Here is a 27,925-nt window from a genome sequence, read left to right on the forward strand (position 1 = left end):
GAACCAGATTGCAAGCTAGTAGCTATCTGTTTATGCTACCAGCTGGCGAGCTGTACAGTTTTTTGTTTGACATGGCTTTCCCTGATTCGATTGCTGTCCACGATGCGTTCATCCTCCTCTGCAGCTTCTTTGCATTGTGTGAGTATTGTTCATGAATCTGTCTGTCTGACAGGCAGGCTAGGTAATGTAGCTAGCTAGCTAGAGTAGTAAAGTAAGATCTTACTGTTATCTCGTCTCAGTTCCGTGGTTACCATGGGGAAGCTTTGGTAGAGAGCTCTGTAAATGTAGATATTTTTTGTTATTTTAAGTATTTAAAAAAAATATATATATATTTGTTGTTGTTGTGGGGGTTGATGACCTGTTGAGGCTTGGCCTAAAACATATGTTGGTGACTCATGGAGTTGCAGGACTGAATGTTGTTTACCTTGTCTTGGCTAACTATAGCTAGCTGGCTGATTTTAATTTGAATAATGCATCCCAACACCTGATCAACATAGCACCGGATTTTTTTTATCACACCTTCCCCTGTTTCTGGAAGGACGTGGTCTGTGCGAGTGGATGACAGAGGCTCGCCTCATAGAATAACTGCCGAGGTGTGGTGGTCTCTAAGGCTCTTATAGCTGCCAAAGGATGACCCAGGTGGGTGTTACACTTTCGGTGGTGGATGTCCCAGCCTATACAGAGCCGTAGCTGTGAACTTCAAAGACAGAAGTGCCTCATGAAAAGCTCCTGGCCTGTCTGATTGATGTTTCTCCCTCCCTGGCTGTACCATCGACGCCACCTCAGTAAATAATGGACCTGATCGGACAGCTCAGTTTCTTCTCTTTTCTGTCCATAAAAAACAAATGTATTGGTGGAAGAGGCAGGGCAGGCCAGGAGCAAGGAAGGGGGGTGTGGTCAAGCAAGGCATCTCCTGAGGCTAAATGCCCCAAGGTTTTTATCAGAACAGGCTTAAGACACCACTCAAACTACTCCTTTATTGAACGGGATCATCATCGATCTGTGGAAGACCATCTCCAATGAACTGCCAGCTGCCTGAATTGTTTTGTTTTTAATTTTTATAAAGCGACTTGGAGATTCTGTATGAAAAGCGCTAACTATATAAAATATATATTATTATTTGATGATTAAAAAAAAATGTATTCTAACTTTACTTTCAACTTTGATTGCACAGGCCTCAAGTTTGGATTTGCGTTTGTGGAGGCAGGCAAAACAGATCCAAAGAACGTCTCCAATGTCATCTTTAAAAATGTAGCAGACACATGTAAGTTGACATTTTTTGGTAGTTTTTTTTGCCTAGTTTGAAGATAACCTAGGAGATTATAAAAATATAAATGTCATGAGATGCAAACACATATGACAAATTGTCAGAATTTATCAAATTTAACTTGTTCACCCAATGCTGTTTGATGGAAGTGTAATTATTTTACCGGTTTGATTATATTGAGCTACACAACTATAGTTGTAAAAACATTTTTAGGCAACTCCTCTTTTGCGATATCAAAATTATAACTTTGAAGGAGAGCATTGTGTGAGTGTTTAATCTGTGAAGAATCAGGAATCACATCTTAAATATATATTTTTAAATGTGACTAGAATGAGAGGAGGCTGTGTTCTCAGGATACGTACTGTAGCTGTCACATGCTTACAGGCCTCCACCAACACCAACCCATCAACACGTTGCAAGCTTTATGCTTGCATGTTCGTGCAAGAAGTGTCAATAGCATGCATGCTGCTTGTTGTTTCGATAGCACAGTTTCCACTTCCTGGTGACTGATGTGGCAGAGTAGGAGTTTGAACTATAGGCCTACAGGTCAAAGAAGGAAATGAGTAGGTGACTGTTTAGTTCATGAAGATCTTTAATCTGCTGGAAAAAAGTATTCATGTTTTTATGCAATGCAACCGACTTAACGGCCTAATGGGTAAACCTTAGTTCATTACTTATTTTAACCTATTCCACCCCTTGTTTGTTTTCAGTTGTCACCTTGCTGGCTTTCTTTCTCCATGGCTATGCATTTGCCTTTGGGGAGCACAATGCTGTTATCGGAACCCAATTCTTCCTCACACTGAACAAGACAAACATGGTCAACTTCTTCTTCAACTATGTTCGCTGTGCTGTAGCCACTACTCTGGCACTAGGGGCTGCCAACGAGAGGACAGAACCAATCGGCTACCTCATATCCGCATACGTTTTCTCAGGTATTCTCACTCACTGATTCTAAAACCACAGTTTTTGGGCCACTTTCCCTTCACTCAATACTTTTAAGGTGAGGTTTGTTATATTGCTTGTGTTCAGAGTCTCTCTGTTTCCTCAGGAATAATCTACCCTCTGGCTTGTCACTGGGTCTGGGACCAGCAAGGCATTTTCAGTCCAACCTCCACCTCCTACCCCTCACAGGTGTGAACCAGTCACATCACATACCATAATCAAATTCAGGATTTAACTATGCATTACAAGCAGAGAGATTCTCGTATTGATCCACATTACCGTTCAGGACTATGCAGGCAGCGGTGTGATCTTCTTGCTGGGTGGTGCAGCGGCAGCTGTCTCACTGCGGGTTATAGGATCACGGGCTGGACGCTGGAGTCCCCATTTCAAACGGACAGAGCACAGCCAGCCTGTAAGTCATGGATACAAGTGCAAAGGCCATCTTGAAGACTACAAAAGTAGATGCATTCTTCTGCATCCACCAACTCCTTGTCTCCTTTGTGTGTATGACTGTTCTTAGATGGTGGTTCTGGGAGGATGCCTTCAAATGCTGGGCTTCTTGGGCCTGGTGATAGCCACTCACCCCCCTGTGTTGGATGCTGATGAGGGCCTGTTACTGGGGCTAGGCACTGTAAACTTGCTGCATGCTGCTACAAGCGGAGGACTCTACGGACTAATGATCCAACGCATCGATAAGAACTACTATGATCTCGACAGCATGCTCTCTGGGGCCATTGCTGGCATGGTAATACAGTTCGGTGCTTGGGAGATGATGTGCAGTCACAACGGACCAACATCTATGGGGCTTGTGTTGACCTGTGCATAATCAATAACTAAGCATTTGTTTTTACGCTGAGCTCAGAGTCCGGTTTTTCTGTGGTGTTTACAGGTGGCAGTGTGTGCAGGAGTAGACACCTACATGCCTGGTGTGGCAATCATGTGTGGGGCCACTGGATCTCTCCTCTTTATTGGCTTTCGCCGCTTCCTCTGTGCTGTGAGGGTGGATGACCCCCTTAACATCATCTCCGGTTAGAATCATATTTCTGGTTGAAATACAAAAAAAGAATTGCCTCCCATCCCCAAAACCAACATGAATCATAATGCATCTCACTTTCTCTGTCAGGGTACTTAATTCCAGGGGCCTGGGGCTTGATGTTTGCAGGTTTATTCTCTGATCATGGGGCTCTTGGAGGACATATCCAGGTGAGGAATGAAACAGACCACCCTGGAGTGACCTCTGCTGCATAATTGCTGTAGCGCACAACATTTATGGAGTTGGTTCTCCTTTTGTTATTATTTCCAGGTGTTGGGGAACAATTGCATTGTGGCACTGGTGTTATTCTTCTGGGCAGTGGCTATTATGTACCCTCTTCTCTCCATACTCATGTGTTTTGGAGTGCTGCGAGTCCCCCGCTTCATGGAGAAACAAGGTGAGATAACTGTTGCCCTGCAGTCAATTCAGCACTGGAGGCTAAGAGGAATGGTACATTTGGTATGCATAATGATGCATTCTCACTGGTGTTTTATTTTTTACAGGAATAGACAAAATCAGACACACGCTAAGACACCCTCACGGCACCAGGAAGTCACTGAACTAATCCCAGACAGAAACATCAATCCAGAGGCAATGAAGTTAAACCTGGGGATAATTTTTGAATGTTTTTTTCTAAACAATTTCTTAATGCATAACTAAAACATTTGTTAGCAAGCATATTTGTTCCAGAGTAATCCTCTTTTGTTTGCACCATAGTTTCATATTGAGAAGGATGGCAGTACAAAATATTTACAAAGTCAAACAATTTATTGTATGAATTACAGATGTCTTGAGTAAGGCAAACACTACTACACAATTGCCCCATGTTTCTAGGTGGAATTTATTAGGGAAGCATTTAGTTGTGAGGTTATTTGGGGGCCGAACAGTTAAAGTCAAATAAAATAAAATGCACTGTCCAATAACTGACATCTTTGATAGCAGATAAACATCCACTATATTTGCGTGAAAAAACAGGTAGTGCAATTAGTGGAATGTAGGCAAATGAACACACACAAAAAATCTTCAAGGTCAATGGGAACCTGTTTTAAGTTATTTCTTTTAAACATCTGTGGACATTTACCCTAAATTCAGATATAAAATTCCCAATAAATTACTAATTGTATTACTATGACATGTTATCCCATTCTATCAACCACAAACCTAGCAGTTTCAGGGACTCCTCAGACTGTATGTACAGCATGCGTTTAGTTTTTTTGGGAGGCTGGTTTGGGAATAGAATAGGGTGTTTTGGGGATGAGTCATAGACTACCGACCTGGTGGCAGAACAGTTTGCTCTATAGCCAACCCTTTTGTTGTGCTCATGACAACAAGTAGCTGGCTTTAGCACATCTGGGAACAGGCTGATAGAATACTACAGACAGCAAAGTTTACTTTGATCAGCTGAAAGGGAAAGGTTGTAGAGTGTAAAGAAATGCATAAAGTCTTTAGGTCATTTGCCTTTCTTTGATGAACCAAACCCCGAGAATCCCATCACAGCAGCCATTTCATCATCCTCCTCGAAAAGATCCTCCTCTGCTTTGCGCTTCTTTTCCTTCTGCTTCTCCTTCTTGTAAGCCTTTGCTTTCTCCTCCTTGGAAAAGTGACAGGGATACATGCTTTCACAATTTGTTTTAACATGGTCATTAATGGTCATTACACTCACATGTTAGACATACGTATTTATTTCCTGACCTGAAAACACATTACATCCATTTGGGCTGACAGAGTAAGATTGACAGTATTCTATGCAGTATTCTAGCCCCATCACCTACCTCTTCTCGAAGCTCTTTCATGCGCTCTTCAAAATCATACTCCGTCTGCTTCTCCTCAATCTTCTTCTTGTTAACTTCAAATCGTTTCTTCACCTGGTCCAATGAGGATCGCTCTACGCGCATGGACATTCCCAGATTCCTCTGGTCTGTGAGGAGAAAGTTGATGAGAAAACAGATGACCAATTTAGCCATCTACGTTGCACTTTACATTTTTGGGGGTATTTTACACCCTTTTCTGATCTTGTCTCGCCACTGCAACTCCCCAACGGGCTCGGGAGGCAAAGGTCGAGTCATGCATCCTCTGAAACATGACCCGCCAAACTGCACTTCTTAACACCCGCCCGCTTCACCCGGAAGCCAGCCGCACCAATGTGTCAGAGGAAACCCTGTTCACCTGACAACAGAGGTCAGCTTGCAAGGTGCCCGGCCCGACACAAGGAGTCGCTAGACCGCGATGAGCCAAGTAAAGCACCACCCCAGCCAAACCATCCCCTAACCCAGACGACGCTGGGCTAATTGTGCACTGCCCTATGGGACTCCATATCATGGCCGGTTGTGAAACAGCCCGGGATCGAACCTGGGTTTGTAGTGACACCGCTAGCACTCCAATGCAGTGCCTTAGACCGCTGCGCCACTCGGGAGGCCATACATTGCACTTGTAATGTTGTGCATACTCACGTTTCTTGCCATTGATGTGGTCCAAGAAGTTGATGGAATCCTTCACAACACAATCACACACATTGCAGTAGTACCTGAACATTAGATAGAAGAGGTTAGCACTCAATGCCTTTATCAGACACCTGTATCACTTGTCAAAAAGACAATGACATCAATTAGGGCTAATCTGTATCCATAAATAATATAATGCATACAGCTCTTAGATAAGGGAGTGACAATAACAGTGTCAACTTAATTTCAGAAGCATCTTTGGATGCCAGCCTCTTACCCGCCCATCTCAGCCTGTGGTGTGGTCTTGGTGATAACAATGGTTTTACCCAGCTTGGACTCGAGGTCCACCTTGTAGTCCCTGTGTCGCAGGAGTTCCCGCTTAACTGGGGGCGCTGGCTTGCCTGAGAGAAGGGTGGCATGAGAATTATGTATACGTTCATGGTGTGTTCATTCTCTATTCATTACTCACAGGAATTCATGTATTCATGGGAATCAATTTCAATCTTTCACTTAGTTAACTCCCATGTGTTAGTTACAGGGGCGAAAGGATAATTACCATCTTTTTTGTCTCTCTCCTCATCGAGACGTTTTTGAGCCAGTTGTTCATACTCATCTTTGTCCCACTTTCGTCGAAAATCATTCTTGCTGCTATTACCTCCACCACTGGACTTCAGGAACAAAAACAAAAAAAGTTTATGAAATGCATGATGACAGTACATTTCAACACAGAACAATTTCTTCAAGCACAATTACTTACAGTTTTTACTTTCTACCTATAGTTCTCAAACCTCCTGGGGACCAACAACCGTACCTTCTATTTTATCTATTCCGGAGCTAGCAAATCTGATTCAAATTGTAAACTAGTTATCAAGCCCTTGACTAAGTGTATCAGGTGAAGTAGTTCAGGCATACAACAAAATTGTGAAACATCTGGGGGGTCCAGAGGAGAGTTTTGAGAACCAATGAGTTAGACAAACAAATAGCTATTGGTAACAGTCACAAGCTTTACTAGTTAGTTAGCACGGCTAGCTTACGTCCATAATGACTGGTGATTTTACAAAGTTAGAATTAATCTCAAACGTTTTAGTCTCACACGAATTATGACCTATAAAAGTCGTGTTGAATTCACCCTAAAACCGTAAGGATTAATTAGCCTCACGACACATACCCCACTGCCGGACGCCATTTTGTTTGTAACAACGTTATGGAATACGTTACTGTCGCAATATTTGGGGGATGTGAAGTATATTGTCGTGTTTATGTCGAGCGCCTTGTTTTAAGTAGGAAAAATAAATAGCCTATTCATATCAAGTCATTGATTCATCATATCATGGGATTTCTAAACAAAAGCTGACACCTTTCTTATAATTGTTTATGAAATGGAAAAATCGAATGCATTGCATTATGGTAAATCATTATTATTATTATTATTATTATCTACTGTACATCAAATAATTAGCTACATCAAATAATTAGCTAGCTATTAAATTAAGTACTTTAAGCGTACTGGGAAGCCGGACCAAAGGGTTGTCACTAGTTACCCTACCACAGCCACAAAGTAAAATAGGCTATATCGTCAAAATTAATTAATTTAGTTGTGAGGTTGTCATTTGGGGCCCAATTTATGTTTAGGATTAGGCATAAAGTCTTAATTTAAGTTATCCTTAGGCATAAAGTTAGCAGATTTTAAAATGGGGTAACATGGGGTGAGAGCCCCCCAATGCCTAATTGCTGAAACAAAAAAGCAAAGCTTGGAGAAACATTTTTGGCCATGCTTAGGGTAGTAAACTATAAAGGAAAATAAATGACAACAGTTTAAATGTTAACATTTATTTTTTAGGAAAGGGACAGCTAATAGAAGATTATGCAATAGGGTTTCACAGAAGTGTCCCTATTTAAAAAAAATAATAATACAATTTGACCTATTTTGCACATAAATTATCTATATTCTTTAACCTTGCATTCTAAGAACTCAAACATTTATCTTTGCCTCCATTGTGAACAGTTAAACTAAACGCATTATCATTTGAATAAGGAAAGATTTTATATCCCAGCAATCTTTAAAATGAATTCAAGAGCAAAAGGTTTTCAATAGTTTGTAATATTTATATTTTTCATTTGGAATATAACTGATTAAATGTTGATTAAACACATTAAGCATTTTATAACAATAACTTAACACAATGGCATTTTCCCAGATTTTTTTATTGACACAAGAGGTCACAAATGAATCCCATCCCAGTTAAATTTGAGCCCACCTTTGACACTGCTGGCACCGTATCCAGTCCCCACCGGTAACAGAGAGGAGCTCGTTTAGGGTGTTTGTTGTGGTTTTGGAACCTGGAAGAACCTTTTTTTCAGTGGCACCACAGCTTCCTTCTGTGTCACTGGTTTCCTTTTCCTTTTGCTTTCTTAGTTCTCTCAAAGTTGTTTTGCCTTGTCCTCCAGGAACCTCTTGTGGGGTGAGGCTGTCAGGACTAGCTGACTCAGCCTTTATTTTCCTAGGACTCGCCTCCTGTATCCTTGGCCTGGGGGACAACTCCAATATGACATCTGCCGCTGTTTGTTGTTGTAGAACTGGTACTGTTAACAAAAACAAACAAACAACAACAAGAATTCATGAGTATTGGTTCAATAAACAGGTATTTCTAATCCCTCTCTATTCTACTTTATGTTTCCTAAAATGAGTGCAAACATGTATTTTTCTTACCAACATTCAGAGCAAGTTCACTGGAGACCTGTGAGTGTTGAGTAGGCTGTGGGGTGGAGGTTGCGGCGGATGTTGATGTTGTGGCAGAGGTTGCTTGTGGGATACGGATGGATAATCCTGTGTGCTGCTTCATAAAACTGTAAAAACAGTCTATCCATATCAGTCTAACCTGGCCCCTAATTCTAACTCTAGCCCTAACCCTAAATAAATGGGTGCCCCCTAACCCTCACCATAAATGGGTGAGATGCCCCACTGGAGGAGGGGCATCTTGTCCCCAACATACTAACCTAACATATTACTACTTCACTAAAAAACAATCAACATTTTTCTCTCTAAACAAGTGTGAGATTTATCTTAAGGCTTCCTTACATGTACATTTAACAAATAATAATGGATCTAACTTCCTTGGATTATATCTATAACTTTTTCTAAATTGCAATTGAAATTATAACTTTCAATCTAACCCTTGTTCCTTATAACTTTCCTCAAAATCGTTTTGATGGAATTATGGAACTGAATCCATTTGTAGTTGATCAAGGAAGGCTGAGGAACTGGTGGAGGGCATCTTACCCCAGGGGGCATCTCATCCCATATAACTCTATATTTGGACTTGTATGACATGGCAGCCTTCAATGCAGGTGTCTGCTGACTGATCTATAAAGAACCTTGCATTCTAAATAACTAGCCCTACTCATTATTATTTGTAAATCAGTCAGTCAGTCACAATTTACCAACGATACATTACAGATTTGTTCCTCTCGAACAAGGACAAATTGTAGAAATAAGGGTTTTAGCCATAATTATGGTCTTGTTCCACTGCTCAGATGTTGCATGCGTCAAAACATTCGACTCTGTCATCGACTGACAGATTTCTATAACATGTGGTGCTTTCATGATGCACCAAAGTTATAGCAAACCCCTAAAATAGCAGAACACAGGGAGCAGGGAACAAAATGTTACTCAGTCAATATTCAGTAGTTTTAAACTACACATGATAGAATGACAAAAACATACAGACCTCACCTTGAAACGGGTGTTGGTGTTTTGGGGAAACATGTCGTTCAGAACAAACCGTTATGCAACGTATCAAACGTTCAATCGAACTAAACGCACCCAAGATCGGGCAGGTGCCACACCCCTGCAGCCCCGCCCTGATGGCACCTGGCGTTAATTTAAAACCTTTCCTTGCCGCAATGGTGAAGTTACTGCGTGGCTGCAGCCAAATATATCATGTCAACAAGCGTCGAATCCGCATTTCAAGGTCCATTTATGGAGTCGAGGTCTGTATTGTTTTGTTTGTCATTCTATCACGTGTAGTTTACATCTCTCTACATTGAAGATGATTAGGTTATGTTTCTTATGTGTATTGCCGAAAATCCCATCACCATAAAGTGGCCGACCACCACTCGATTATTTTTTTATCTGGTACTAATTACAACAAGGTCACGTAATTTATTCTGAAATTGTTTAGTGTACCCTCAAAGTTAAGTGGTATAATTTAACAAAGACAATTCACTTATTGAATAATATTTTTCTCCCTGTGTACTGTTATTTTAGGGGTTGGTCAATGCCTCTGTCTGGCGTTCCAGCGCTGCCCCCAGGCTTCAGGTCCAGACCACCTTCTTATCCAAGCAGCCCTGAACCTTGGCTTCTCCCAGGATGTAGCTCTGTGTATGACAGTCTGGTCAGGTACATTTCTTTTGTTGATTGAGCATGACAACAGTCAACCTAAACTTACCCAGAGAAACTGGTTTGGGCCCAAATGTCTGGTTTACTTTTAGAGAATATTTGACCTGCAGAAAATGAAAGGCAGCGTGCTAACCCCAACTAACTTCTATGCCTTTCCCTAATATTTAACACTTACCGGAACCTCACTAAAACTAACTCTTGTTCCTAACCATAATTATGCCTAATATGAATTGTTTGTTCAGCTGTGCAAAAGTCCACCTATTCTCACTGGTTACTTATATTTGGGTAGCCTAAGGTTAGTGTTGGGCCAGTAACTAAAAGGTTGCTGGATCGAATCCCTGAGCTGACAAGGTAAAAAGGTTGTTCTGCCCCTGAGTAAAGCAGTTAACCCACGGTTCCCCTGGCGCTGAAGACGTGGATGTTGATTATGGCTGTCCATGCACATCTGTTTCTGAGGGGTTGGGTTAAAATCTGAAGACACATTTCAGTTGAATACATTCAGTTGTACAACTGACTAGGTATCCCCCCTTCCTTTATTTTCCTGTTCCTTTCAGTAATACAGCCCCAGCCATGCACCCCTCCCCCATTAATGGAGAAAGAGGACCTGCCCCTGCTATGCAAAAGCTGCGCAGGTATTATTCATCCCTCTGGTATTCCAGCACCTGCCTTGCACTTCTGCTCTAATGACGGTTGTATTTGTTAGTGCACACTAGAGCTTTTTTGCAAAGGAAAACATTTAGGTCAGTTCTTTCTTTCCTTATTTTTACTTTGATTACTCTAACCTGAACTTGTGTCTGATTGCTTTCCCTATCAGGTCCTCCATCCTTGAGCGATGTATCCTTCGGATGTCTACTACAAGTGTTGCTGTTGGAACGGAAGACATGGATGGTGTCAGGAGGTAGGAATCCACTCACTTTTTTTTGTCAGCCTAAAGAGTACAGTTAAGGACTCTTATATGAATGGCCTCCGTTCCTCAATCAGTTGACTTGAACCCTTTACCATTGCTCTTTTGAAATGTATAACATATTCTCTATTTAGATGGGGAATTCCCATGCACTATTTCAAGCAATGTTAGTAGAAATCCTGAAGGCTTGTTTTTCTAGGTCCCAGGCAGGGATGCGTTTGGCCCCACGAAACCTGGATCCAGCTCACATGGAAAGCAATGAATCTGTTCTGAAACGACGGCAGAAACAGGTTCAGTACGGCAAGAACACCTCTGGCTACCAAAATTACCTGGAGCAAGTTCCCAAGTATGACAACTGGTTATTCTGTTTATTTTTTTGCTATCAGATCACAGCACAGTAACTAGGTTCTAAAGGTTAACTAATGGCCTGTGAAAAGCCCTAAACACTTTTACTGAACTATTTATTGGATGAGACCTTAAACTCAAAAGTTGGCTATAAATTTAAGTCTCAGTGAGTAGGTGGAATATTTATTCATTTTTTTTCTCCCCTCTTTCTGATCCAAGGCGTTTGAGAATCCCTGGGCTGCACCCATCCACTCCAAACAAATATAGAAAGTACAGCCGCCGATCCTGGGACATGCAGGTTCGCCTTTGGCGGAGAGCTCTGCATGCGTGGGACCCTCTGTCTGAAGCGCATGGAGAAGCGGAGGAACAAGACCCTCTTGACCAACTGTAGGCATTGGGTGTTTTTACATTGGTAATAGTATTTGCTTGTCTTAAGTTGACCTGATCAATTCTTGACTATATGCAGGCAGGGGTTGCTTGAGCAGATGAATTGCGAGCTGTATGAAGACTATAGTGGTCAAGAGAGGACCAGAGGGATGCTGTCAAACTCCAAAGCCCCCTTCTCCTCTAAACCTCCAGTAATGTCATTCAACAGTCCCTGGATGTTTCCCCATGGATCTCAGGTGTGTCAATTTTACTCTTTTCTTTAGGTGTTGTCTTGTATTTGGAGATAACTGTACAGACTGTGACTTGCCTCTCTTTAGGTGGATGTGTCGGGTCCTCAGGTGCCATCCTCCCAGCCAGGCTTGGGGTATGCCTTTAGCAGTCATCTAACGGCTGATGAGAATGTGGTGGGATGGCTAAGATTTCTCCTGGAAACTGACCACTCCTGCGATCAACAGGCGCCCCTGCAGGACGACCGGCTACTGTGGAAGCCATACTGATCATTACTGTCAGTCACAGCGGTAGATCTTTTGGGTATATCCTAATAGACTTGCAGGGTTGCACTGGGTGTTGTGCTGACTATGAAAGGGATGATTGCTGTAAAATATTTACCACTTTTGGGTTCACTTTTTACACTTTGGTTATGGTTTTGTAGTGCACATTTTCAAACTGCTTCACTAATCATGTACCTACATTGATGTCTATTTGGACCCACTGTAATGCACTTTTTTTGCACCATTTACCTTTGTCACAATTAAATTTGAGTTTTCACTGCCCCATCCTCTAAAACAGGATTCTATGCTGACCTGCCTAAATTCTGTTTTCTCTCTAAAGAGTAAAAATTTATTAGCTTTGTTGCGTTTGGCACACCAGCCACATCACCATGTTCACCAGTCTGTGACCCAACTGTCAGGCTCTATACGGTCTCATGCACCATCCTCTCCTGCCTACCTAGCTGTTTTTCTAAAAACAATGTCGATGGGGAAAATGCTATCACTTTGTTTAGTAGTTTTTTTATTCATTTTTTTTTCTTAATTGTCTTTTTGTACAACCTGAGTACTGATGCAAAACGAAATTAATAAAGAGATGTTCCAAATTGAATATGTGGAAAATTGACTCTGTGGAAATGGCTCCAGGATAGAGTTCAGTGTGTCAAATCGGAGGGTCTGTTGTCCAGACCTCTGGCAGTCTCTATGGGGGTGCCACAGGGTTCAATTGTTGGACCGACTCTCTTCTCTGTATACATCAATGAGGTCGCTCTTGCTGCTGGTGAGTCTCTGATCCACTTCTACGCAGACGACACCATTCTGTATACTTCTGGCCCTTCTTTGGACACTTAACAACCCTCCAGGCAAGCTTCAATGCCATACAACTCTCCTTCCGTGGCCTCCAATTGCTCTTAAATACAAGTAAAACTAAATGCATGCTCTTCAACCGATCGCTATCTGCACCTGCCCGCCTGTCCAACATCACTACTCTGGATGGCTCTGACTTAGAATACGTGGACAACTACAAATACTTAGGTGTCAGGTTAGACTGTAAACTCTCCTTCCAGACCCATATCAAACATCTCCAATCCAAAGTTAAATCTAGAATTGGCTTCCTATTTCGCAACAAAGCATCCTTCACTCATGCTGCCAAATATACACTTGTAAAACTGACCATCCTACCAATCCTCGACTTCGGCGATGTCATTTACAAAATAGCCTCCAATACCCTACTCACCAACTTGGATGCAGTCTATCAGTGCAATCTGTTCTGTCACCAAAGCCCCATGCCCATACCCACCATTGCGTCCTGTACGCTCTCGTTGTCTGACCCTCGCTTCATACTCGTCGCCAAACGCACTGGCTCCATGTCATCTACAAGACCCTGCTAGGTAAAGTCCCCCCTTATCTCGGCTCGCTGGTCACCATAGCATATCCCACCTGTAGCACACGCTCCAGCAGGTATATCTCTCTAGTCACCCCCAAAACCAATTCTTTCTTTGGCCGCCTCCTGGTTCTCTGCTGCCAATGACTGGAACGAACTACAAAAATCTCTGAAACTGGAAACACATCTCCCTCACAAGCTTTAAGCACCAATTGTCATAGCAGCTCACAGATTACTGCACCTGTACATAGCCCACCTATAATTTAGCCCAAACAACTACCGCTTTCCCTACTGTATTGTGTTTATTTATTTTTGCTCCTTTGCACCCCATTATTTTTATTTCTACTTTGCACATTCTTTCACTGCAAATCTACCATTCCAGTGTTTTACTTGCTATATTGTATTTACTTTGCCACCATGGCCTTTTTTCCTTTACCTCCCTTACCTCATTTGCTCACATCGTATATAGACTTGTTTATACTGTATTATTGACTGTATGTTTGTTTTACTCCATGTGTAACTCTGTGTCGTATGTGTCGAACTGCATGGCTTTATCTTGGCCAGGTCGCAATTGTAAATGAGAACTTGTTCTCAACTTGCCGACCTGGTAAAATAAAAGGCTTCAACATACTAATTGCATTACGCCAAGCTGCCACAAGATGACACTATACGCTTAGGGTGAATCTTTAATTTTGTTTTACTTGCCACACCAATACCCGCCAATTTGACGCAAATGTATTGTGGGATGATCAGTGCGTCTCAGAAAGCCTAATATCAAAAGTGATCTATTTCAATGTTGGGCCCTGGCATTATCAGGTCTTATCAATTTGTCACGTAAACAACTGATCCTGATTTAGCGAACTACAAGTCCCAAACATTTTTGTCGGTTCAGTCCAATTTTTGCAATTTCCTAGCCTGAATGACATTTTGCGCTTGCTTTTTATTTAAAGCATAAATTCCGAGCTATTTTAATGTTGACATATTTTGTATGCACTATTGAATACTCACTGCTTGCCCCCACCCCACCCCCAACTGTAAATGTTATTTATGAATTCCAATCGCTTACGGGCGTGTGAATGTTTTTTTTTTTAATGGACGACTGGATGAATTGCTTGTAGGCGATGTATTTTTCAAAGAGAGATAATATCTTTAGATATTTGGCACGTTGATCATATTACATTTTATGTTCCAGATATTGGAATCGACGAATGGTCTGTTACATGTTATGCTTTTTAATGGGTCAATACATCGGAGACCCATAGCCGAACACTAGCGCGGCTGACAAGTCGGGAGCTGCACAGGCTACAAATTGGGTTTATCCTTCATGAGCAGTATTTAACCCGTGTGTGCAAGGCCTAAGGTCCGGTGGGCTTCTTGGTCAAGGTAAGAACGACATTAAATCAAGTAGCTGTTACAAAATGTTATTGATACCAGCTCCGTTTAATCAGAAAAATAGCTCACTGCATTATATTCTGCATGGCCGTGTTTTGCTAGCACGCGTCCTAGACTCAGCAGAGGTCCTAAGGTGTAGCAATAAATGCATGCAATAGCCTCGATAGCTAGGGATTGAATCAGATGGCGGGGAGGGAGTCATTGTAATTGACTAATTTAAGGCCAACAAGCTTTGTTGATTTTAATGTTTGTGTTTGTCTGCAAATCGGCCTAATCAGTTAAATGGACCTACGCTGAGCTAACGTTAGCTTGCTAGCCATATAAATTACGATTTGCGCTTGCGTTAACTGACCGGCTAGTTAGCTACCATAGCATCAGATTGTCACAGTGCGGGCTGGTTGTGGATCTGACGTTAAATCAACAACTAGCTACCAATGTTAGCGGAATAGCTAACGTTAGTTTTTTATTGATATAGCGATGAGAATGCTTAATATCACGTGAACGGGTTTAGACCGACCTTCAAAACTACGAGATAATAATTGTGAATGACTAGCTACTATTGCACTATGGATATGTTTATAATGGGCCAGTTAATGTGTTATCTACCAGCTACACCTATGTCGCCGTCATTCTGGTCCCCCCCCCCATCCAAACTGGCTATTTCTCTATCTGCTACATTGGCAATTTGATCATGCAGAAGAGCGTGCCAATTGATAGATTATGACAAGCTTGATAACATACGCACCATACACAAACGTACGGCTTTTGTGTTGTAGATATGTGGTTGTAAATCAGTGGCCTTAGGGTACACACTTAAATGTGTTGTGAAATGTAATGTTTTTCATTGTGTATATAAGTTAATTGCCTTCATTTCGCTGGACCGCAGGAAGAGTAGCTACTGCATTGGTAGCAGCTAATGGGGATCCATAATAAATAGAAAAATAATTAGCAAGATTGGACCTCAGTATGACCCCCTTTCAAATATACATATCCATCATTAAAGGGATACTTACGGACTTTGGTAATGAGGCTCTTTGTTTATCTTCTTCTCCAGAGTCAGGTGGATACCATTTTTATGTTGGTGTCCAGTATGAAGTAAGAGTAAGTTTTGCGAGCCAATGATAACTAGCGTCTATGGGTATCTACTAGTGCAATGACTGGAAGTCTATGGGTATCTACTAGTGCAATGACTGGAAGTCTATGGGTATCTACTAGTGCAATGACTGGAAGACTATGGGTATCTACTAGTGCAATGACTGGAAGACTATGGGTATCTACTAGTGCAATGACTGGAAGTCTATGGGTATCTACTCATGCAATGTTTGGAAGTCTATGGGTATCTACTAGTGCAATGAATGGAAGTCTATGGGTATCTGCTAGTGCAATGTCTGGAAGTCTATGGGTATCTACTAGTGCAATGTCTGGAAGTCTATGGGTATCTACTAGTGCAATGACTAGAAGTCTATGGGTATCTACTAGTGCAATGACTAGAAGTCTATGAGTATCTACTAGTGCAATGACTAGAAGTCTATGAGTATCTACTAGTGCAATGTCTGGAAGTCTATGGGTATCTCCTAGCATGCTAACGGATACCATAGGCTTCCAGTTCATTGAAGTCGTCAGCTTGTAGTCCTAAATAAGGAATGATTTATCTCTGGTTTGTTCAGCCATTCCTATGGGGAAAGAATAGGGTTTTGTAATAACCTCAGACATTATTGTTGTCGTTTAACACTGGTTTATGAGATCTTATATGTTTTGTTCGATGAGATATGAGTCAGTTAACATAACCTTTCTGAATTATGAAGCCTTTATGAGCTTTATGTTGTGCTTTGTTACATACATGCTTCAAAATTCACAGAAAGGGACGTTAGCTGATGAAGATTATATTGTAGAACAAAACGTACAAGATCTCCTAAGCCTGTTTACCACAGACCTTATTTTCAGTGTTTATCAACAACAACAAAAAATAATAATAAATAAACTCCATTCATTTTCTCCATAGACTTTGTTTAACAAACCATGGCGGATTTAGTGCCTACAAAAAGACACCATTACTATTGCTCTCTATTGCCATATACTTCCAGTCATGGCGCTAGCTGTAGTTAACTTTCTTCAAACTGCACGCAGAGAAATAAAAAAATGGCATCCACAAGTTTATCTGACTCTGGGGAAATAGATACATTTCCTCATTGCCAAAATCCCAAAGTATCCTTTTAAGGTTACTGGTTGATATATTCGTTTTTGGTTAAATGTTCTGGTCGTTGGACATGTGCGTAGTGATAAATGCTATCTGGAATCTAGGGGACGTCCATAACCTTAACCCTTAACTTAACCATTTTACATTTTAATTTGAAATGGGATAGGGACGTCCCAGGGATTACGGATAGCATGGACTGTTCAAGAAACCCAGAGTGGCTTCATCAGGCAGGTCAGCCCTGAACAGCAGGCACCTTGAGGCTTCATGCTTTCCCCAGGCACCTGTCACCATTCTTTCTGCACTCACATAGTGTGTGTCTGAACACATGTTAATGTGCATGTTTCCTAAAGGGTTGTTCAGTGGTTGGCAATCTTCTCCATCTTCTAGGTCTGGAGACTTTTGACAGAGAAAGGGATGGGTCACCAAAGTCAATATGGCAAACTGTACAGAATATGATGAAAATGGGATTATTGCAAATGTCCCAAAACATTTAGAGATTTCCCATTTCAGAGGCACAACCACCGTTTTAAACACCTGCTCCTGTTTTGGAGTTTAATGGAGGTGACCCTTGTATTGCCTTTACCTGTTGAGAAGACAAAAGTGGTAACAGGGCTCCTGTTGTGTGTCTGATTTCTCCCTTCAGGTGAGCTGACTACAGTGATGAACATGCCCCAGTGAGACAGGGCAGGGCAACCTGGCCCAGAGGAGTACTGGAGGTGCCAGAATAGCTCGGCTACTCTCAATCAGACGGACAAACAGACAGAGGGCCACCCCTCCCCCTAACCCTCCACCTCACCCTCCACCTCACCCACCTCCCCTACTCCTCGCAACCATGCCATGGTCACACTGATCGTCAAGCGTCTGCGGGAACATATTCTGGACGGCAACACTCACAAAACGGCCCTCAACGTGGTAAGGTTTCTTCACTTCTGTGTTAGCCTATGACTGCTTGCGTGCCCTTGTCTTGACTGTAATATAGTCCTCATGTTTAGGACCGTTTATTTCCCCTGCTGTCAGTTTGTTTCTGATAGGTATTTTCTGTGCTATGGCTCCTCTAAATGAACATGTGTGTCTTCCAGTCTCTGCTGGACCCCAACAACCTAGGAATTTGCTGGCCTACAGATGGATTGATGCCTGGTGAGTATGTACAAGTATAGCCACTTAGCCTGTGATTCAGCAATGCCTTGCATTACGCTTTGTAACTTTGGCTTTGTGCTGTGCCATGTTGACACGAGCACAGGGTAATGGGGGTGAATTCCAAATTACAGAAGGGAATTGGTTGTTGAAAGGAGTATATGAAACATTTTAATAGGGCAAACAACTGTTAGAAAACAATTCGACAACCACCCAGTAGCCTATTCACAACCAATAGTAATCTAATTTCACCTTGTTTAAAAAAAAAAAAAGACTACTTTTTATGTTCATTTGCAGAGACGTTTAGAAAAACAGTTGGTTTCTGTCAATTGCTCTGTGTCAGCACTGGGGGAACCACTCGCTAAACTGGTGGCATAGAAATCAATACAACTGAGTGTACTGGCACTGCAAACATTGCGCACATGTTCAGCATTTTAGCTCATGTAGTTATCCCAGGAAATTATTTTGCACCAAAATGTTGTGACACAATAGACCAGTAGCCAGATTACATGTCACAACGTTTTTGATAATTTCCAGATGTCCTTGTCCTTCAATAGAGTAGTATATGGATGACGAGGTGATTTGCAAGGTGTATGCCTATTCATCATTGAAATATGCTGATCATAACCACTGTAATATCATAATAATAACACAGTAATTTTGTAATGTAAAATATGAGAAGCAGGGATGGATTGATCAGGGGATGTTCATTCATCAAACAACCCGTTAGCTGTCCTACTCAATGCCTATCCTGGGGAGTAGCGTAGCTCCAAAAGGCTACTGAGAGTGCACAGTCATACGGTCTGAATGCTAGCTGACATTGTCTCATCTTTTAAAAAAACACGCCATGGTCTCTGCCTAGAGAACTCCTCTGACTAGCCCATTATTCAAGCCATTAAGAAAGAGAGAGAGAGAGAGAGAGAGAGAGAGAGAGAGAGAGAGAGAGAGAGATGTTCATTTTCCACCTCTCAAAAAGAAGGCTACTGCTAATAAAGTTAAATAGACTGAACAACAGTACTATGGTGCCTGGTGAAGGGTTTCCTTCTCCACGACCCCTTGTTTTATATACACCCCAAACAGGAAACCACATTATGCGATCTATTGCATGCATGTACTTTGGGCGGATCATGCAAAGGAAATCTTCTAAAAACAGAAACTACAGTTGGCAGAAATGATTCCTCAAAGCTTCTACTTGTCAGCTATCACTATATACACTACATACTTGTATTTGGTATGATTGTCAATGTCATCTTCATACCATAGCATAGCTGTCCCCTTCAAACAGTACTTTCCTTGTCAATTCATTATCTTAGAGCCTACTTTCAGGAAAGGAAGGTGTTTTAATACGTTATTTTTGGGTCTGACATACGCTAGTGACTTTGATTGGTGCATTTACGGAGGTGTATGTATGTGTGTGAGTTCGCTGATTCTCTCTAGCCTATACACTCACCGGACAGTTTATTAGGAACAGCATCTAGTACCGGGTCGAACCCCCCCTTTGCCTGCAGGACAGCCTGAATTATTCGGGGCGTTCTACAAGTTGTCAAATGTTCCACAGGAATGTTGGTACATGCTGACACCATGGCTGCAGATTGGACGATGCTACATTCATGCTGCGAACAGCCCGTTCTGTCTCATCTCAAAGATACTCTATTGGGTTGAGGTCTGGGGACATGCAATAAACAAATGTACAGTCAATAACACAATAGAAAAATCTGTATACAGTGTGTGCACATGAAGTAAGGAGGTAAGGCAATTTTATTTAACTTTTATTTAACCAGGTAGGCTAGTTGAGAACAAGTTCTCATTTGCAACTGTGACCTGGTGGTGAAGGCCAATAGTGGTGAAGTAATTACAATTACAAATAATTAATTTACACTGGAGTGATATATGTGCAGATGAGGATGTGCAAGTAGAAATACTGGTGTGCATAAGAGCAGAAAAACAAATATGGGGATGAGGTGGTTGGATGGATGGACTGCGCAGGCCACTCTAGTAAACGGAACTCGCTGTTATGTTCCAGGCAATGTTTTTTCACTCCTCAATTGTACAGTGATCTTTGTGCCCACTGGAGCCGCTTCTTCTTGTTTTTAGCTGATAGGAGTGGGTTCTGCTCCTGTTTACTTCGTAAAGCCATTTACAATGTATGTGATGCCAGAGGTAGGATGAAAATTGCACTTGAGCTTATCAAAATGTCAGGATTTCAGAGAATGATTTCAAACTGAGGTTTTTAATCATTTTACAATGACACTAGTGATGCATGTTATTTGTGGTCGTCTGCTCCAACAGCCCAGCGTTCTCAGCGCTCTGAGATGTCGTTCTGCACTCCACTGTTTTCCAAATCAAATTTGATTTGTCACATACACATGGTTAGCAGATGTTAATGCGAGTGTAGTGAAATGCTTGTGCTTCTAGTTCCGACAATGCAGTAATAACCGACAAGTAATCTAACTAACAATTCCAAAACTACTGTCTTATACACACAAGTGTAAGGGGATAAAGAATATGTACATAAAGATATATGAATGAGTGATGGTACATAGCAGCATAGGCAAGATACAGTAGATGGTATCGAGTACAGTATATACATATGAGATGAGTATGTAAACAAAGTGGCATAGTTAAAGTGGCTGGTGATACATGTATTACATAAAGATGCAGTAGATGATATAGAGCACAGTATATACGTATACATATGAGATGAATAATGTAGGGTATGTAAACATTATATTAGGTAGCATTGTTTGAAGCGGCTAGTGATATATTTTACATCATTTCCCATCAATTCCCATTATTAAACTGGCTGGAGTTGAGTCAGTGTGTTGGCAGCAGTGTTATTGGTCTGTTAGCTTGCCCGTTCTCCTACCACCTCATCAACGAGCTGTTTTCACCCACAGGACTTCCGCTGACTGGATGTGTGTTTGTCGCTCCGTTCTCGGTAAACCCAGGACACTGTCGTGTGTGAAAAGCCCAGGAGGCCATCCGTTTACTGAGATACTAGATCCGGCGCGCCTGGCACCGACGATCATAACACGCTCAATGTTGCTTAGGTCTCTAGTTTTGCCCATTCTAAGTTCAATCGAATATTAACTGAATTCCTCGAAGCCTGTCTGCCTGCTTTATATAACAAGCCACATGACTCACTGTCTGTAGGACCGAACCATTTTCTTCAAAGTGTTGGTGTACCTAAAAAAATGGCTGGTATGTCCATTCAGAAAGGCTACTTCAGGAAACTGTCTGGACTCCATCTCTTTAATAAGAATGAAACGCTCCTGTCATTATGTAATCTTGTAAAAGGCGTGTTTTCAGTAGCTTAGGCTACATTACTTCTCTCAATACGGCGTTCTCTCTTTGACGGACATATGCCAATGCCATCGAATGGCCGCAGCAGCTGTGTTTGTGACGAATATTTAGGGAAAAGTAAAAAAAACAAACATCATACTTAGTTTGAATGGTTTTGTGCATCAAGATAGGTTCTGTATAAAAAAATGATGTACATACAGAAAAGCCAACAGACAAGAACAGGGTAGGCATATCTCTTTATTTTGACTCCGTTAAATGTTGTCAATACGAAAATGCGACCAACCTGGCATTTCTTAATTTGTTGATGAATATTTATAAGTAATAACCTGAATAATAATAATGTAATGGCATGATAATAATGAAGTGTAATGGCTTGTTTCAAATAGGTTTTTACTAAGAAGCATATCCTTGTAATAAACAAGTGAACAAACAGAATTTCTGACAGAAGACGAATGTCTGTGCTGCAACGAATTAGATCGCGGACAGTTCTTACTGGAGAGGGTCACTGCAGACCCAATGGATCGTGTGTCTGTGACGAGACCATCGAAGTTTCGTTTCACGTATGGATAGAGCTGTGCTGGAGATGTTCTTCAGAACCTCCAAGATCATCTGGTGGCGGCAGCCTAGACCAGCTGGACCAGAAGGGCAAATGACAAACGAGTAAGTTGTTTTGTAGTCGGTAGCTAGCTAGCAATATAAGCTCTTTTTTCAAATTAAGCAGTGTTGTTCAGTTTGTGATCGATTCGTCCGTAACGGGGCTTACTAGTACCACTAGTAGGCAAGTTGAGCTTGCCAGCTTTGTTTGCTATACCTAAAATGTACTATAGTCTGTTATAGCTAGCTAACCTCTTTGTATCTTTTTAGGATCAAAGCTGGAGAAATGTTTTGATGATGACGAAGAGTAAAGGAATTCATTTGGATGGAGAGTAAAGGAATGATGCATATTAGTTTTTGAGTAACTATACCTGTGTGTTGTAGCTAGCTAGCTAATGTGTGGTTGTGAGATGTGTTATGTTCTGCATCGTGTTGCTACAGTAGGAATACAGACAGAACACAACGATTGCCCATGAAAGGCATTTTTTTTGTCATTTATCTTAGACAATACAGTTTGGTGGCCTACTGATTATTTTTGGAGTGCTATGTGGTGAGAAGCTAGGCACAGAACACTGAATATCTTTGCCTGTGTGTGTTGTTGGGGCCATTAAAGCAATTAATCCCTCACACGATGGACAGTATGTTGGATACAAATAAATTGATGTCTTTAGACGAGATGTGGAAAGTACATAACAACAATCTCCCCGTGTTTCAAAGTGACTCCAAACACCTCATTGCACCCACCAAAGACACCATATGCAAATATTCCCGTTTTAAAACGGTAGTATTTATTGTATTTTTATTCTACGGTATATACACTGAGTGTACAAAACTCAGTATTAGGAAGGTGTTCTTAAAAGTTTTGTACACTCGGTGTATGTCATACAACTGTCCCTGCATACTGCTGTGTAAACTCACCTCGGGTCTCCAGAACAAATAAACTTTGTTTTGAATACAGTCCAAGTCTACTTATTTGTTACATTGACTAATCTGTTTTATTGAAACATGTTTCCTTGCTCACAAATTAAAGTGTAAATGATACACCAACTACCTACATAATTTGTTTTCGCATTAAAGATTATCGTAGTTACTTCCAAATACATTACATGAATATCACAATGAATTCATCATGAAGTTGAAGTCAACACTTGCTTGGTTTCTGATGCAGCTGGAATTGTTTAGTCACTTGTCAGTACACTTGTAAATAAGATTCTCATTTTTTTTTTTTTTTAACTCATACATATGTACAAGAGCTAGCAATATCTAGACCACAATGCAGTTGTGAGCATACTTTTCATTCTGTATTATACTACAATATCAGTCTTACTGAATATGGATGTTGTGTTGGCTGAACGTTCCAGGCAGAGTCCTGAATGTTCATTAACTGGTGAACCTTGTGTTGGGCAATGGCAGCTGGTCTGGCAGAACTTCATGAGCTCCTTGACCTTGGACTCATAGACTGTACACTTTGGCTCTTGCCAGCCCTGCGCACTCTTTTCCTCTTCTGAGTCAGATGATGTTGAACTTGAGCTTGTTCCTGGCTGAAAGCTTTCATCCACTGGGTCCAATGTGTTTATTTGCTCATCATGGAGTCATGGAACAAATTTAGCAAAGGTGACTTACACTAGGTCCTGGTGTTGAGCTTGATATTGATACCGCTGCAGATGTTGATGGGATCGGACTCTGTAAATACAACACATAAGCCAGTGCCTTTAGCCTCAGCAGTAGCTAGTTAGCTCGCAAATTGTTAGATACGGTCCGATAGACTGTAGCTAACGTAACCTAATGTAGCTAACGTAACCTAATGTAGCTAACGTTAGCTTGCAAAGTTACAAATCACATCGCCAGATAGCAGCTGGCGAATTACATTAGTTTGCTTTGAAAAGTCTAGCCAGCGAATTATGAAACCTAGCTAGATTTTGGTTTAGATAAACAACTGTACACTGAACATATATAAACGCAACATGCAACAATTTCAAAGATTTTACTGGTTCGTATAAGGAAATCAGTCCATTGAAATAAATTCATTAGGCCCTAGTATATGGATTTCACATGACTGGAATACAGATACCCCAGTCTGTAGTGACTCCGCAACACTGCGATGCAGTGCCTCAGACCACTGCGCCACTCGGGAGGCCTGGAAATTCTTGATTTTTGACATATACAGTGGAAGACCAGCGGTGAAATGTCCCTTTTAAAGGGCTAAGTCCACTGTTTAATGCATACCAGCTCCCTGTAAAAGTTGAATCATGATACCGCTTTGCATTTTTCTCTCTGGTTGTTGTCAAGAGCAAACTGCAACTACATTGCATTAGGAATGAATTGCCTTTTGTCCATTTTCTCACAATTAAATTAAATTAATATTGACAGTAGTTTGTATTAATGGTATCATCTTTCTTTCTCCTCACAGAGAGCAGTTATTGGCAGTTCAGCCCTCCCTCCAAGCCTGGCCTGCAGGGTGTGCTGAGCTCCAGTTTCCCCCCCGGCCCTGTCCCTTTGGTTTCTTCCCCCGAAACCCACCTCCCAGAGGGGGGAAGCCCTGCACCGGCCCCTGGTCCCAAGCACCTCAGTAACGGACCTGTCTTTTCCCGGTGCACCCCCTCCCCCCCCGCCACCCCCCCAAACGCCACTGTCGCTCACTGTCCGTGCCAGAGGACCTTTCACGCTGCCGTTACACCTGGCGGCCCAGCGCGTCTAGGGTCTGGACACCTGTGAATCGCCAATGCCACAGTGGAGGGGGAGCGGGGGGGCCTTGTCCGCTTCGTGCTCCTAGCTCATCTCTAAACTCCTCTCTACACTCCTCTTCAAGCCCCACATTCTTTAGCCTTGCTCTCTCCCCTGACTCCCCACTGCCCTGGAATTTCCCATGGGACCCCAGTGACACTGCTGGAGGAGGCGCCTGCTGCTGTTTCTTCCCCTCTCCGTCGTCCTGCTCATCCTCTCCCTCCCCGCTCCACCCTCCCCCTCCTCCGCAGCGACGCTTCTCTCTGTCCCCTGTCCTTATCAGAGAAGCTGCTGCTCAGTTCCTGCCCCCGCCTCCAGTTCCACCCCAACGTGCAGCACCCCCTCCAGTTGTGCCTGCTTCGCCCTCCTCTGCCTGCAGCACCCCGTCCTCTCTTCGCCGAGCCATCCCCCCTCAGCTCCCACGCTGCCACTCCCAGCCCTGCGACCTGCTTCTTCTCAAACCGGGCCTGAAGCGACGCCGTGACCCAGACAGACCATTTGCCCGGCCAGTACTGGATTTCACCAAGATGACTCAGGTAAACAAAAGATAACCGCGGGTCAGCAAATGAATAGAAATGGTTGCCGTATGTAGATTGGTGGAACATGCCATCTTCTAGCCAGAGGATGGTTAAGCCTTAAAAGGCATCCTTGTTCAGCTTGTCAAACTACACAGTTTAACCGTACTGTAACAAAGAAACATTCCAATTCATCAGTGAGATGGACCATTCATTTTTATAACATCAGTAGACATTCATGAGGCAAAACTGTCACCCAGACCACACCTGCCTATAATTGTTCTTGTTACCCATTGTCCCAGGCCACAGTTGTCTCTTCTTCTACCCCCCATGCCTTAGGCTCAGCCCTTGAGTTTGGGTGATTGGCAGGGTTTCAATGGCCCTGACTGTAGGCAATGGCAGCTCACTGTTGTACTGTACACCAAGACTCACTCTGGAATTTATTTGCATATACTTTGCATGCAGCTGCTGAATGTCTTTGAGAAAGTCTGGCTTCCCTTGTTAGTGCTTCCAGTCACCCCCTGACATAAAAAAAAATACTAGGAATACTACACTAAGAAGTTGTTAATTTCCCCCTAAACATGTACATGTGGTATATGTAAAACAGTTGTGTTCTAGCTAAGTTTGGAATAGTCTCTTTCAAAAGCCACAGTCATTTGAAGAGTTTGAGTCGGGCACACGAGACTAGGCTTAGACCTCTACAGTATTTGTCAGTTCAGCCCAATATATTCAATTTGGCGATACTATCACAGTTAATTTTCAGGGAGATGTGGTATCATATTACCCTTGTTTCTACAGTTTGTCACATTTTAGCTGAAAACTATCTTTGGCACCCATGTTAAAAGAATTACAGATATTATGTATGGTGGTACATTTTTTCCACTTCCTAGCCAGTTATATCAACTTGGTTTCATTTGATATACCTATTTCTTCATTGTAAATAGAGTCCTGAATGTAAACTGCTCTTGTATTTCTAGAGGCATGATAAAATGTGTAAACAAAGCCTTGTTTAATCTCCTATTTGTGTCTTTCCAGACTCGCAGTACCGACCCCTTGAGTTGTATGGAGCCTGGGAGGCTGGCTTCTGGGGGGGACGTTTGCATGGGCCTTGAGCCTTTTTGGGGGGATTTCAGAGGGTCATGTTCACCAGCAGAGGGGCTGGGAAGGACGAGCATTGGACCTCTAAGCGAGAGTGATGAAGAGGGGGAGGAAGAGGAGGACCCTGATCGAGAAGAGTGTCAGCCGAGTGTCTTTGAGAGGGATTGTACAGAACTAGATTTGAGCCTAATTGAAGAAAATTAAAATCTTGTTAATTGGAGACTGTTTTTCCCCTCTAGCCCCAGCATTCAACACTCCACCCCAGCCCTGCTTCGCTTTCATCAGCAGGGCTCTCAGGAACACGACTTCTCTCTCATGGGATGAGCTTGGGTGTATATATATATATATAATCTCATTGACAACAGTCATGAATTGCCTACTACCAATAAGAACAATTCATGCAAGTAGCCATGGATGCGGTCTTTCCATCAGAGTACATTCCAGAACCAGTTGCTGAAACATTCTTGTGAATAATCTGAATGCTGGAGATGCCAGCTATTCCCGTAGTGTGTGTTGAATGGCTTCTTAATGCGCCCTCAAACAGACTAGGATGGAATGTTAGAAGACTAACAACCTCTGGTCACTTGCTTTCTTTTACATGACTTTCCTCTCGATTGTCTTTTTCGGTACAGTAGTAAGAATAGACTTTCTTGAATGATGGTGATGAATTGAATATCTGTGTTTTGTTAAGTTTGATGCAGAAGGGCAGTGTGTCATTGCAGTTTTATTCCTGCGGTCCTTATATTTCCTGGTAAACAATCCACATGATTCAGCATAAGCCTTAAGAACAACTTTTTTTCTGTAAACAAAAAAAAATACTACTATGAAAATGAAATGAATTGTGTAGCAGTTGATATTAGTCCTTTTGTTATTTATTTTCTGCTGTTTTCTTAATATTTCTTATCTCTAGGACTCGTCCTCTGAATATAGAGATGTATAGACATTGATAATGAATGCACTGTGTTTGACAAGTTAAACAAAAACCTAAAAATGGGAAGCAACCACTGAGGGCACATTGTAATATTGTATTATACAGCGATCATTTTGTTGAAAACAAGTTGTGTGTAAAGCTGGTAGCTGACAGACCCGGGGAAGGCCATTGCTGTCTTTTAGAGATGTTTTTTATTGTATGTGTTAAAAAGATGGTGATTTCAAACTCAGTTTGTGTATAAATAAAGTTTATTGGAAATTATTTTACAAGGAAAGGAAACAAAAGAGTCTGAGCTTTTTTGAAAAGAGTACGGGAAGGGCTTTTCAACTGCATGTGATCGAGTCTTACCATTTTACTTGTACTTATTTTAAGCACATTTATATATCATATTCCCTTTGATGATCTCAAGCATGTATGTCAGGTATCTGTCCTCATCCACCATAAATGAGT

General features: G+C 41.9%; 4 protein-coding genes and 1 long non-coding RNA gene across 6 annotated transcripts; 4 read left to right on the plus strand and 1 right to left on the minus strand.

The window, feature by feature from the left end:
- Positions 1-1,137: 1,137 nt before the first annotated feature.
- Positions 1,138-3,963, plus strand: LOC135549420 (putative ammonium transporter 1). Its single transcript, XM_064979391.1, has 9 exons — positions 1,138-1,264; positions 1,978-2,199; positions 2,316-2,398; positions 2,496-2,621; positions 2,730-2,954; positions 3,099-3,237; positions 3,333-3,412; positions 3,513-3,639; positions 3,746-3,963. The coding sequence occupies exons 1-9, from the start codon at positions 1,138-1,140 to the stop codon at positions 3,805-3,807; spliced, it is 1,191 nt and encodes a 396-aa protein (XP_064835463.1). The 3' UTR covers positions 3,808-3,963.
- Positions 3,964-4,065: 102 nt separating this feature from the next.
- On the minus strand, positions 4,066-6,938 carry zmat2 (zinc finger, matrin-type 2). Its single transcript, XM_064982359.1, has 6 exons — positions 6,852-6,938; positions 6,240-6,351; positions 5,961-6,084; positions 5,693-5,766; positions 5,015-5,160; positions 4,066-4,833 (listed from the first exon to the last, which is right to left on the minus strand). Exons 1-6 carry the CDS (start codon positions 6,867-6,869, stop codon positions 4,693-4,695), a joined length of 615 nt encoding a protein of 204 aa, XP_064838431.1. The 5' UTR covers positions 6,870-6,938; the 3' UTR covers positions 4,066-4,692.
- Positions 6,939-6,992: 54 nt separating this feature from the next.
- On the plus strand, positions 6,993-12,802 carry slbp2 (stem-loop binding protein 2). Of its 2 annotated transcripts, none has more exons than XM_064982357.1 (9): positions 6,993-7,090; positions 8,132-8,325; positions 9,951-10,082; positions 10,637-10,714; positions 10,897-10,980; positions 11,186-11,332; positions 11,551-11,718; positions 11,798-11,954; positions 12,036-12,802. In XM_064982357.1, exons 2-9 carry the CDS (start codon positions 8,303-8,305, stop codon positions 12,213-12,215), a joined length of 969 nt encoding a protein of 322 aa, XP_064838429.1. In that variant the 5' UTR covers positions 6,993-7,090; positions 8,132-8,302; the 3' UTR covers positions 12,216-12,802. The 2 variants fall into 2 exon arrangements, with proteins under 2 accessions (XP_064838429.1, XP_064838430.1); XM_064982358.1 differs by having other exon boundaries at positions 8,189-8,325.
- A 1,840-nt stretch (positions 12,803-14,642) lies between these two features.
- On the plus strand, positions 14,643-27,759 carry fam53c (family with sequence similarity 53 member C). Its single transcript, XM_064982360.1, is given in 7 exon segments — positions 14,643-14,970; positions 17,820-18,088; positions 18,256-18,313; positions 24,618-24,736; positions 24,738-24,821; positions 24,823-25,467; positions 26,482-27,759. Coding segments are annotated over 6 exon segments (1,248 nt in total). The 5' UTR covers positions 14,643-14,970; positions 17,820-18,013; the 3' UTR covers positions 26,749-27,759.
- LOC135551010 (uncharacterized) lies at positions 20,985-23,164 on the plus strand. The gene is made up of 3 exons (XR_010457165.1): positions 20,985-21,836; positions 22,000-22,273; positions 22,478-23,164. It is a non-coding gene; the product is annotated as an uncharacterized LOC135551010 (long non-coding RNA).
- Positions 27,760-27,925: the final 166 nt, after the last annotated feature.

The sequence above is a fragment of the Oncorhynchus masou genome, chromosome 12 (genome assembly GCF_036934945.1).
Source record: "Oncorhynchus masou masou isolate Uvic2021 chromosome 12, UVic_Omas_1.1, whole genome shotgun sequence".
NCBI lineage: Eukaryota > Metazoa > Chordata > Actinopteri > Salmoniformes > Salmonidae > Oncorhynchus > Oncorhynchus masou.

Bases quoted from the DNA above. Each gene is read 5' to 3' on its own strand.
- LOC135549420 (XM_064979391.1), top strand. From the start codon at position 1,138: ATGTATTCTAACTTTACTTTCAACTTTGATTGCACAGGCCTCAAGTTT. The intron at 1,265-1,977 runs GTAAGTTGACAT...GTTTGTTTTCAG, and splicing joins TAAAAATGTAGCAGACACAT to TTGTCACCTTGCTGGCTTTC. The intron at 2,399-2,495 runs GTGTGAACCAGT...ATTACCGTTCAG, and splicing joins CCACCTCCTACCCCTCACAG to GACTATGCAGGCAGCGGTGT.
- zmat2 (XM_064982359.1), bottom strand. The intron at 6,085-6,239 runs GTAATTATCCTT...CCCTTCTCTCAG, and splicing joins GGAGAGAGACAAAAAAGATG to GCAAGCCAGCGCCCCCAGTT. The intron at 4,834-5,014 runs GTAGGTGATGGG...CACTTTTCCAAG, and splicing joins TGAAAGAGCTTCGAGAAGAG to GAGGAGAAAGCAAAGGCTTA.
- slbp2 (XM_064982357.1), top strand. From the start codon at position 8,303: ATGAGTATTGGTTCAATAAACAG. The intron at 8,326-9,950 runs GTATTTCTAATC...CTGTTATTTTAG, and splicing joins AGTATTGGTTCAATAAACAG to GGGTTGGTCAATGCCTCTGT. The intron at 10,715-10,896 runs GTATTATTCATC...TTTCCCTATCAG, and splicing joins GCTATGCAAAAGCTGCGCAG to GTCCTCCATCCTTGAGCGAT.